Source organism: Grammomys surdaster, unplaced genomic scaffold (genome assembly GCF_004785775.1).
Source record: "Grammomys surdaster isolate TR1022 unplaced genomic scaffold, NIH_TR_1.0 126131, whole genome shotgun sequence".
Taxonomy (NCBI): Eukaryota; Metazoa; Chordata; class Mammalia; order Rodentia; family Muridae; genus Grammomys; species Grammomys surdaster.
Genome location: NW_021620939.1, coordinates 3482001 through 3494460, shown reverse-complemented (window position 1 = coordinate 3494460; position 12460 = coordinate 3482001). Strand labels below are relative to the sequence as shown.

Sequence of the window (12460 nt, the reverse complement as noted above, 5' to 3'; positions counted from 1 at the left end):
TTGGGTGTTGCTCCTTACCTCCCAACTCTTTTGAGACAAGATCTCTCTTTTTGTTGTTTGCTTCTATGCATAGAAGGCTAGCTGGCCTGCAAATTTCCAGGGACTTTCATGTCTCTGCCTCCTACCTTACTGTTGAAGTACCTGGATTGCAGACACACTCTCCTGTGTCCAGCCTTCTGTGGATTCTGGGAGTATGAAATCAGGTTTGGAGGTCAAGATTTTGGTGAGATTATTGTTACATCTCAGTGTCTATTCAAAAAGAAGCACAGCCTCCTCTGTGGGAGGGTTGGTTTGAGTGTGTAGTTGCACCTCATGCAGGAACCCACTACACCTTCCCCATATCCACCCCCTCCTTTGCCCCTTCTCCTGAACCAGGTAGTGCCTGAGAGAAGCCTCTGCTTTTGACCTCTGCTGGCACCCATCCTCACGTTCTCAGGCTGTGGCTGTTTTCTTGGCTCCTGTGACTAGCCAGACTTCAGCTGTTCTGCTCATAGAGCAGCCTGTCTGCCACTAGAGAGCCAGCCTTCCACCCAGGGCTTTTCAGACTCTATGCCTGGTTCTATCTAAGTTTGGTTTTCTGTCTAGGTTTGAATTACATGCCTGGTATGATGGACACCAAATGTAAAATAATTCAGGGAGCTTTTCTGTTCCCCCTTTATCTCCCAAATAAATGACATGGAAACCTGGTATATTTATCATAAGCTTCAGCACTATCCCGGGGCTGATTCTGAGCTATTCTAACTTGACTATGCTGGCCTGGCCTACTTTCCAACCACATGTCCTGTTACCTGCCATCTTGGTCTTGCCCTGACCTCTTCCTTAATTTGTGCCTTCATGGTGACTCCCCTGGTAACCTGCTCATGGTGAATACCTTATAGCAAATCTCTCACTTTCTCATCCTCATTAGAGACCCCCTCACTGGGATCAGAAGTCCTGCCATATCCTCTCCTGCCCAGATATTGGCTGACTAACACTTTATTAACCAACCAGATAGAAAACCTTTTTTTTATATACACAACATCAAGACGGAGGATACTTGACAGTGCTAAAGTCTAGACTGCAACCAGACCTCAGGGCACAGTACACAGCATCTAAATACACAGTGCACAAAACCATCCCTTAACACAGCTTCTTATAATTGTGTGGCAAATTCTTTACCCAGTTAGCCATCTCCCCAGCCAAACACACACATGCACGCATGCGTACACACACACACACACTTCTAAATGTAAAGCTCAGCAAAGGAAGCTTGTTCTTACAGACACAGAGAAAATGAAATGCCTAAGTCTTGATCATTAAAAAAACATTTGTTAGGATCCATATTATATTCCTTGTGAGCATAAAGAATTGTTAAACACACCTAAATTATATTTAATAAAGAATAAAAGAAATATTTGAATGTCAATTTTATGTGTCTACTTGGCTGAACCTCAAAGTGTCCAGATAGTTGGTCAAATACTAGTGTGGGTATTTCTGTAGAGGTATTTTGGATGAGATTACTGTTTAATTGAGCAGTCTGAAGAACCCTGTTGCCCTCTAATTGAGCAGTCTGAAGAACCCTGTTGCCCTCTCTAGTTACGGGTGGACCTTGTACAATTAGCCGAGAGACTAAGTAGAGCAAAGGCAGCCTTCCCTTGAGTAACAAAGAATAATTTTACCTTTAAATTTGTTTTTTTCTGTCTTATACTCAAACTGCACAAGTTAGTCTCTAATATTGCAGAGTCATCTTAAGGATCTTGGGACTTAGCATCATCTCCTAAGATCCTCCCCCTTTCTGCATAATGCAGCCTGACAGCTTGTAGAATTCTTAGGCTAACTCATTTCAATTGAGGAGTAATTAGGAATCCTATGGATATAAGCTAAGCTGTTAATATATTTGTCCATGCAAGAGTTTCTCAGTGTTCCAGGACTTCCACATGGTAGTTGAGGTTCCTAGAGAGATTCAGGAAAGAGTTAAGTTTCTAGAAGAAGTCTTGGTGCTTCCAATATGCCTGTGAGCACTATGCAGCTCCTGGATATAGTATGCAGTATCTACAGGACATCCTCACTCATCCTTTAAAGAAAATCCCTTACATAGATTCTCTTTTGAGATCTTGGCAAATTCTAGCTCACATTGTTGAACAGGAAGTAGTGGTTGAGAGGGTTTTTCAGATTGAGTTGATGATCAATTATTTTTATCTGAGGCCACAGCAAAACCTATGGCTGATGCAGCAAAGGGTCCAGGTTCTGAAGGGTCACGGGATCTAAGGGAATAACCTCAGATGCTATTCGACTTGAGAACAGTGAGTCATCCCTAGAGTAGATCCTGAAGAGGAAAATTAAGGCCAAAGAGCACAGGTTTCTTGAAGTAAGAAATGATATTTGCTCCTACAATATAAAACATAAGGTTTGACCTGCCTCCCAATAGTTTCATGGTTCATGATCATTATAATCCATTGTTGCCATGGGAGCTTAAAGCTCATATGTAAACCTCAATATATGAGGGTCAGCTTTTGAAGGAAGAAATATCTCTAAAGACTTCCCAGATGGTTTATGACAACAGTTCTATTAAAGGAGGGTCCTCTTGGGGTAACCATGTTACACCGTATGTGTTTCTGGGGGTAATCTTGGAAAATACTCTCATGATAAAATACCTGTCATCAGGCAGAGCAGAGAAGGATGCATAATCAGGTGACTGTGCTCTGCCAATCAAAGCTTCTGAAGGAATCCAGAGAACGCTGAGTTTTCACAGGTTAACAAAACTATATATTTAACAAATTACATCTGGTAAGGTAGATGTTCCTTGAGATTGTGTGTGCTTTCTTTTTGTTGGCTTCTTAAAAATTTATCAATTACCTCCATGTGCACAGCTCTGAGCTAATATGTATAGAATAAGCATAGTCACACACTACTCAGTATAACAAAGCGTGGCCTTCATCTATGGGGAACAACATTGAAAGAAACAGACCATGCGTCATGATGAAGCATGACCTCAGAAACAAGTCTAATGAGCATGAGTGATCAGAGGACCTCTGAGCAGGTGACATGAAGTCAAGATCTGAAGGATTAGAAAGATAATCACAACCTTGAGAGAAGAGCATCCCCAGCCAACGATGGAATGTTCACATGGGAGGAGTCTTGGCATATTAAACAAACAAACAAGCAAGCAAACAAACCAGACAGGACCATGGGTAGGTAGAGTGTAGGCCGAGTGTGGAGACAATGGACTGAGGTCCTCTTGTATCTTAAGAGGAAGTAGGATGTAGTAGAACACGGGATGAGTAAAGGATGGCCACATTGCAGTTCACTGTGAGGAAGCACACCACTGGGGCATGTGAATGTGTAGACAGAGGGCCAAAGTAAAGTGAGATGTGTGGCAACCATTCATTCACATTACCTGGTATTCCTATGTGACTAACCCAAATAAGTAATAAACACGAAGTGAAGATTTGGAATGATGAACTTCACATTACTACGTACAACACAATAAGTAAATGATAACAACTTAGGCACCCAATAGTAGGAGGGTGTGGATAAATACATGTGACATGATTTTACAGTACCAATTGGTTTTGTTGTTAAAAAATTTAAAAGCACAGCAGAAAAACTCAAGCAAAAATTTACGTCTCTATGGATACACGCATATGTTATTATAGTGTCTTTCAGATGTCTGAAAAATAAGCACAGGTAATGAACCATCTAAAGAATAGTGCTATATTGAAAACGGGGATTTTAGAGTAACATATTCTCTTTGATAATTTTCTACTTTTTCCACTATAAAAAAATAAATGATTGTTTTAGAGAAAATGTATATAATATTTGTTAAAATGGAAGATTTGTGCAAATACCATACATTTTCCGTGGCTGCTAGGCAGGAGCTGAGAGTTAATGTGTGTGTTAATGGGTTCAACTGGACCTGCTGTAAACAGACAGCTGACTCAGCAGCTAAGTGAGATCTGTTTTTGAAAAAGAAATTCTGTGCATTTAATTTTGAATTTGAATCTATGGGCAAGTTTTTGAGAACTGAACTTTGGTGGGGAATGGGGGCTGTTCTTCATGCCTGGAAGGCACATCCTACTTATGGAGAGGTCAATGGCTCTAGAAATGTAGGCTTGGGAAGCATATAAATTCATTTAAAAAAGGAATTGCTTTTGCTGTTTCTAAAACATTAGGAAAAATCTGTCTTCCAAGCCCTTGGTCCGTATGAATAAAGGCTAGTGGCAGTATGGTGTGTCATCTATTGAGATGGAATTGTTCTCATGGGCCAGTTAAATCCATCAAAACTCAACAAATTGTGAAACAGTAAGGGAATGTAAACATCTTTGTCAGCAGCCCATCTCCACATGGTGTGACCCTGTCTCTGTTTGTGGGCCCACAGAGCACAGGACATCAGGAAACATCCAGGAGAAGCCTTGGCATTCGCTTCTGTGTACTTCTCCCACTAACATCATGTTCAAATAAGCGATATAGAACTGTACGGATGAGCCATTTGCCTTCCCATAATTCTTATTCATTACAAAAATGTAGGTGCTGATATTGCAAATTGTCTCTTTTCCATAATAGAGAAAGTTTAACTTAACTATAAAAAGTACACTTGCCATCTATTGCAAGACTTTTCTTTTTGAGAGAGACTAGATAATGTCAGTCCCCTCCCAAAGTTTCAATGACAAACCAAAGTTTAGTTCCATCAAAGCCACCCCTAGGGAACCAGTGAGCTTACTGAGATTACTTACAGAGCATGGGTGAGGAGTCCTTTGGAGCAAGAACATGGGTGTCCGTCCCTAAAGTAGCCACACTCAGAGGTAGGCACCCAACATAGATTATGACTTCCCCTAGTCATCCCTAGCCTATGTACTCTAGCTCTGCCTCAAGATTCCAAAGCCACATTCAATTAGGGCAGAATTGCATACAACTGATTGGAAGGAGTGGTTGGTGTACTGGTTAGCTGTCTGTCAAGTTGACACAACCTAGAGTCACTTGGAAAGATGAGAACTTAATTGAGGGCATGCTTCCACTAGATTGCCTATAGTCATGTGGGTATTACTATTATTAATTGATGTGGGAAGGCCCAGCCCACTGAGGACAGTGATGGCCCTAGGTGGTCTAGGGTGTTTTAATAAAGCAAGCTGAAAAGGCCATGGGGAGCAAGCCAACATGCAGAGTTCTTAAGTGGTTCTGCTTTGGTTCTTCCCTCCAAGTTTCTGCCCTGGCTTCAGTGGTGGTCTATAAATTATGAGCAGAAATAAACTCTTTTCTCCCTAAGCTGCTTTTGTTTGTGGTGTTTATAACAGCCACAGAGCCCTAATTGAGACAGTTTACCACGGTGAAGCTCTCCTGCCTGACCCTCCGCACCCCTGTGAGCGATGTCAACAGTTGATAAATCCAGCTGTGATGCTCTTCCTGTGAGCTAGCACGAATGGACTCCTGAAGATGGCCTGACTTGGAGGATAGTGCTGTGCCTTTACTGATCCTCAAATTTGGCCAGCAGGAAAACAATAAAACCAACTATGTATGTCAAAATTAGATGATAGGTAGATCCATGGAATGAATGATTGGTTGGTTATTTGATTGATAGCCTTCAACCAGGACAGATTTTTGTCCCCTATGGGAAAAGTTTGGCAGTGTCTCACAATATTTTGGGTCTTCACAACTTGGATTGGGGAGGTATTTTGGCAAAGTCCTACTGACATGTATTGGTTTGAGGCCCACAGGTACTGCTGAATGCCATACATTGTTTTAGAATTATCTTGTCCTAAATATCAATAGTTCTAAGGTTGAGAAATGTCATTGTAAATACATACACATAAAAAAATGTTGACTCTGAGATGAAGGGTACATACGTGTTTTCATGTAGACGTCTGTTAAGTCTTAAATACAATCAGTGGCTGCTGAGAGAGAGGACTTGGTCTTCTCCAGGGATGAGCATCCTAATAAGTTACCTAAGCCCAAGTGATAAGTCCTAAACGCATGTACACAAGGGGCACATTAAATGGGTTCAGTCTGTTGTTACCCAGCAACAGTAGACTTTGAGTGGCTACCCAAGGAGTTGGTGCCATTCACTTCCTCATGCATCTCAGAAGCTGGAAGAGAAGTGCACAGATGTGCAGTTAGGAGTTCTTCCAAGCCAGGGGTTGGGATCATGTTCCAGGATTTAAAAATCTAAAACACTTGGTCAGCTAATGTCAGACAAAAAAAATAGTGGATTAAAACAATGACTTATTCTAGAGAGAGAGAGAGAGAGAGAGAAAGAGAGAGAGGGGCACACGTGTGGAGACCAGATGTTGACACTGAACATCTTCCTCACACTCTCTACCTTGTTCTTTGAGACCAAGCTTCTCTCTGAACCTGGAACTCACCAATTCAGCTAGATTAGATGGCTGGGCGGCATTTCCAGGTATCCTCTCCCTTCTCCCTCCCCAACACTGGCCTCTGCAGGTACCAGGCACACATGTGATGCACAGACATATAAGCAGGCAAAACATTCATACACATTTAAAACAAATAAGCTAAGAACTGGGAAGTTAAGCTCCCGGCCAGGGCAAATATTCCTGGTAGAGGAGTCAGGCTTAGAACCTGCACTCACTTGGTTGGTGTCATGAGCAGTGTATGCAGATGGTGTCCACTCTAGTAGAGGATGCTTCTCTGGAAAGTCTGTGACTTTAGGTTGTCCTTTAAGGGTAAAGAAGGAAGGATTTGTTTGGCTTTCTTTAATTTCTATGCCTGGCACCTACTTCCCTATTCCTGGGCCAGTCACCATTTGTTTCCTATTTAGACTTCACTGACCACCATTAGCCAGGCAAACCCTCCTCCCAACAGCCTTTTCTGTATATTCTGAGCATGAGATGCTGCTTTTCCTATTTAGACTTCACTGACCACCATTAGCCAGGCAAACCCTCCTCCCAACAGCCTTTTCTGTATATTCTGAGCATGAGATGCTGCTGAGCTTTACAACATGCCTGACAAGTAGCTGCCAACACTCCAGAGAATGTTATAAAATGAAATCCAGCATGTTTATGGAATGTGTTAGAGTAGCCCACCACACTCTCGTGGGCTTTCCCTATGACCTACAGTTAGTTATTGCTATGTGAAATGTTTGCTTGACTTGAAATGGAACAGGTGATCCATGAATGATTAATCCCCGCCCCCCCAACCCCAGGGCAGCCATGAACCTGAAAATAATGAAGAGGTTCCATTTTCCCAGATCATTAGTATGCTCTTTTCGATGATTTGCAGCCTGCTGGGTGGAGAGCAGATATTTATTCTGCATAAAAGAAAATATTTGTTCTCTAGTATGGTTCTGAAATCCTCCCAACCCTCCTGGGAGATAGCTGGCTTTCCTTGAGGCCTGAGGTAAATGAGGAGCGTAATTATTTGATATAGAACTCCTTGAAGGTCACAGATTTCCCAAGATGTAGAAAAAAATATTTCCTTTATTCCTGCTGTATTATTAAGTAATAAAATCTTGGTTTTTAAAAATTACTATAACATTCATTATATTTGAAGATTAAAATAATAGTTGTTTATTATGGAAATTTTGGAAAGCTCCAAACAAAAGATGAAATGAGAGTTCTCATGCACACTTGCCTTTTGGTTGGAAGCACTTAACAGGGCTCAGGGTAAGCTAAGTGTAGAGCCGTGAACCTCCAAAACCAAATTCACTGAGACCCACTGTTAACAGTGTTAGCCTCTGCCCTTCCCATAAAAGAGAAAAATCAGAGGATCTACAGATTGGTACTCACACATTTATATAGATACAGAGATGTAGGTATACACATGAACGCCCATGGCTTTCTTTAAAAGGAACACAGCTACATTGTAAAATAACTTTGCAAACAATTCTATGGCTGTGTTGTGTCTAAATGTAGCATGAGCATGTTCTTGTCATTAAATATTATTCTTGCTTTGACAGGACAGTGATACTGATGCACTGGTTGGATGTTTGGAACGTGTCCTGGGTTACACCTCTTTAGGTAAGTCAGCTTCTTCAGGCTCTGGTGATCTTTGCTGCTTCTGTTAAAGTATCCAAGAAGTGGGAAGCTTTTGAGGAACTTTACAGATATTCTGATCAAATTCTGCATCCTATAGAAGAGGAGGCTGAGGCCAACAGAGATCAAAGGGTCTGGAGTAACAGCTAAGAAACTCAAGGAGGAAACCCTTATTATTATTACCAGTGACTCCCAGCCTTGAAGAATGAAGTAAATGACATTTGGTTGTCTTCTTTGACCAAGTGGCAGCCTGGTGGTGCATAGTACATTTAAAGTCCCTGGAAGAGGACTCTCCCTGCCCAGCTGGTTCTAGCAAAGCAGATTGTATTCAGTGAAGCTTAAAGGACTGTCACTCTGAAGGTCAGTCAGTTATTGGAAGAGATTTGGTCTGAAAAACAAAGCTTGAAATGTCTTTAGCATTGTCAGCCTCAATAAATGGGATTGTTGTGCCTCAAGGATAAAACTCTATTTTTTTTTTTTTGGCTTCTACTGTTTTTTTTTTTTAATCCAAAAAGCCCAGCTGTGATAACTTTCAGCATTCAACAATAGATTTTCACACAGAGTTTTTAAAGAGCTGAGATGAAAATGACTGAGTTTTTTTTTTCTTTTAAATTCTGAGTGACTGTTTTACAAATTTTAATTATAAAAACAAAAGCGATATCTTCAAAGGAGATGGCAAGAATATAGAGATCAACGATGGCGTTTTTATGTGGGGGAAACAGTCCTCTCTATCTGTCAGGAGCTTTCTACATAATGCGCCTTTTTCTAGCGTTTGCACATCCCAGTGCACAAAGCCATAGGTACAGCAAACCTCTTTGACTTTTCTGTCCAGGCTATCACCCTGAGAACTGACGTCTTACATATCAGCAATAGTTGTTAAGGGCATCTCACTCCTAGTGACAAGGATGGCTTCCTTTGGCCTAGTTAGTTTTCCTCTCTGTATCTCAATTAGATGAGAAATCTTCAAAGCAGACTTCTTGGGCAGTTTATGGAATAGGGGTGTACAGTGAGCACCATGGGTCAGAAGCTGCATTTCTTCTCTGTGATTTTCCAGAGACTCATACTGTGCCTAGTGAAGAAGAGACCCCTAGCAAGCATTTTAAATTATTTTAGGAGCAATCAGATGAAAATCTTTTTAATTTATCAGCTGCAACCAAAATAGTTGCCCTCTTGTCTGTTTTACAAATTGGCTTTTCTACCTAAAATTGCATCTGTGGTAGAAAAAGTCAGACACCTCTGGAAAAAAAAAAAGTAACCTAGAATGTGTAGGTGACATCTAAGCTCCCTTCTAGGTTGTATACTTTTATAAAAATGAGCATGGGATGTGTGTAAGCACACACTGATGGCTGCCTGGAGCCCTGCTAAGGTGACAACCAAGAGATAAAGCTGACGAAAACCTGCAGGAGAAAGGAAGTGTAAGGAAGGTACAGGGGCATCTGAGATGTTAGAGAGCGAATGGATGAGCAGGGACAGAGCTCTCAAAGCTACGTGTGGGAGGGAAGTGGGATCACACCTTCAGTGTGGAGAAGCAAGCCCACTGGTCCCACTGAACTTCAGAAAGACTCTGGATTTTAGCCTCGGTTACTCTGAGCAGGGTGTGGGTGAAGAGAAGAGTTGGTTGACACTGTGAATAAAGAACAATGGATTCCAGCTCCTTCTCTCCCTAACTAACACTGTCATGAAACCCTTCCCAAGGTAACACACAAATCACTAGATTTTATTGAGTGTGTCATTAAGTGACAGAGGTTTGGGGACACCAAACACACTCATAATTTACTCACATCACTGATGTGATGTAAACAGAAAGAAATGAGCTTCAATGTTGATCTCTAAAAACCCCATAGGCCACTTGAGTTACCTACTCCTTCCAAATACTGGAAGGGAAGCATGGATCCATTCAGACCGCATCACTCTGAGAACATTCAGCAGACTAAGGTTCCTGTGAATGTGGATATCCTCTCAACAGAATGGCTAAGAGCAGACCTGCCAGCTGATAATGGCAATTTTACGGAAAGGGCTAAATATGGCTTGTGATGTTTAACACTTAGATGTGAACACATAGCCAGGTGGAGCCATTACATATGAAGAACTCTTAACAAACAGGAGGAAAGTCAAGACAAAGACACGCCAAGGCCTCAGGAAACAAACAATTAAGGAAGAAAGGAATTATCCCATCAAACCAAGCAAGCAAAAGCTTACTCATCAACGTACCATTCATTAGTTTCTCTTTCCTTTCTTCAGTACTGGGAATCTTGTGATTAAAATTATAATTCAAAAGCAGGAAGGAAGACTCAGTAGAATTAAGAATAATCTCCAGAATAAAATAGGCAATAAGAAAAAATCAAGGTGATTTAAAATCTAATTAAAGAAATTTTGGGAAGAACAGGAAGGAAGAAAATGATATGTCTAGAAAGAATAAGATAGATCATATATAAAATATCAGGAAAAATAATAGTTTCTTATCTTTACAATAATACCAGAAGCTAGAAGATAATAAAATTTGAACCTAGAATTTTTATCTTCTCAACCATAACCAACTATAGATTTTGAAAAAAATCTCTCTAAACTATCATCACCAAGCAGGAAAGATGAAAAGAGCCACTCTCAAACACATGACTTCAAAAAGAATGTCTCAAAAAAGCCTATGTTTCATAGCTTTTCTTAGGAAGTTCCAAGAAATTACACTGTATGACAATATAGCATTTGATCAAGAGGCAACAATTCAGGTCTAAAGGTGATGGGGTTCAACACAGAAGAAGATGGGATTTCAGGGACTGATAGGGAAGGATGGTGTCTGTGTGGCAGCTGAGCAGCAGGCCTGGAAAACAATCCTTTCAAACGGGGCTGCACTGGAGGGCTTCAGGGCTGAGTGTGCATAGCATGATAGTTGGGAGATGGATCAGACTTCCTTTGGAAAGTTTAGGGGTGGATTAGAGAGAAACAACCAGAAAGCAAAACAACGTAAAAACACCAAGGCAATTATTAACTCCTGGAAATAAAAAACTTAGAAAGGACATGTAACATTGTGTTATGGTATTTGTTTGGTCACAGTGATTTAGAGATTTGATTATTTTAAAAGTTGGCAAGGTAGAGAAGACAGGAAGAGAGAGATAGAGACAGAGACAAAGAGAGGACAGAGACACAGAGAGAAAACAGACAGGAAAGAAAAAAAAACAAAATTTAAATTCCCCACGCAGAGTAGAAGGTTTATAGATAGTATAAGATAAGAAATGAAAATATACTTATATAAAAGTGATATAGGAAAAAAAGAGAGCGCATAAAGGGAAAGATGTTGGGTGTAGTTGATTTGGGGGAGTGGAGCTCACAGGTCAGATAGGAAACAGCTTTCCTTTTCAAATTGTTAATTTTGACTTAAAAGTACATGAATTCATGAGTCAACTTTAAAAAGTATATGGATGTTTGACCTTCATGTACCTTGTGTGTGCCTGGTGCCCAGGGAATCTAGAAGAGGGTGTCAGATCACCTGGAACTAGAGTTAGGGATGGTTGTGAGCATCTGTGTGTTTACTGGGGTTTCAAACTCTAGTCCTCTGCAAGGGCAGCCAGAGCTCTAAATCACTGAGCCATCTCTCTAGCATCATGTTGTAAGACTCTGAGAGCCTTTGTTTACCAGACCCCCTGAGTGAACCACTTGGAGATGAGAATTGCTGCAAAAAGCAAGAGGAATTTTAATGTTCCAGCATGCTGGAGAGGTGACCTGACCCTGCACAGCTTGTTCAGCAGACATTTACAGTCTCCAGGAGTAGCATAGAGACACAGCAACTAGGCACAATATGACTGGCAGAACAATGTGACTTTTAAGTTGATTGATCTTTAGAGAATAAGGTGGCAGAGACTTCTCTAGTCTGCGAGTGGCCAATGGTCAGTTTTCCTGCCCCTCAACCCCCACTCCCCCCCCACCCCTCACTCCCCCCATCCCCACAGCAGGTCAGGTCGGTTCCCCACCCCCTGTGGTCTGAGGAATGTTAATTAGCCTCTTCCTTCTGGAGGGTAGGAGTGCCTTGCCTAAGTGTTCTATGACCTTTCTCTTCCAGGAGGGGAGGGGTCTGGTGGAATTTTCTAAAGTTCCTGAGTTGACCTCTTCAATGTCACATTTTAAGTGGACATTGGAACAAACATGAGCATGCAGGTGTCTCTGTGATATGCTGACTTCACTTCCATTGGATACACACTCAGAAGTGAAATAGCTGCGTCCTAACCATTTTTAGTTTTTTGAGGTACTTCCATACTGTTCCTCATAATAGCTACAGTAATTTACATAAACATATACAATTAAAATTATTGTCATCATCATCAAAGCATTGTAGAGACCAGTTCTATTTCCTCTAGTGAACCTACTCGTAAGCCTGGAATAAGACATTTGGACAGCTTGATTACTAAGATTATAGTAAACTTAAATGTTTGTTGGTTTGTTTGGGACAGAGTCACTCTATATAGCACTAGTTGTCTTGGAAATTGTTATGTAGATCAGGTAAG

At 41.1% G+C, this 12460-nt stretch overlaps 1 protein-coding gene across 1 annotated transcript in view; it reads left to right on the top strand.

Moving 5' to 3' along the window:
* Nek11 (NIMA related kinase 11) overlaps positions 1–12460 on the top strand; it is a 202127-nt gene that overhangs the window by 137934 nt on the left and 51733 nt on the right. The window contains exon 11 of the mRNA XM_028756839.1: positions 7889–7949. Within this exon, the coding sequence (XP_028612672.1) occupies positions 7889–7949 (61 nt within the window). The remainder of the gene's footprint in view (positions 1–7888; positions 7950–12460) is intronic.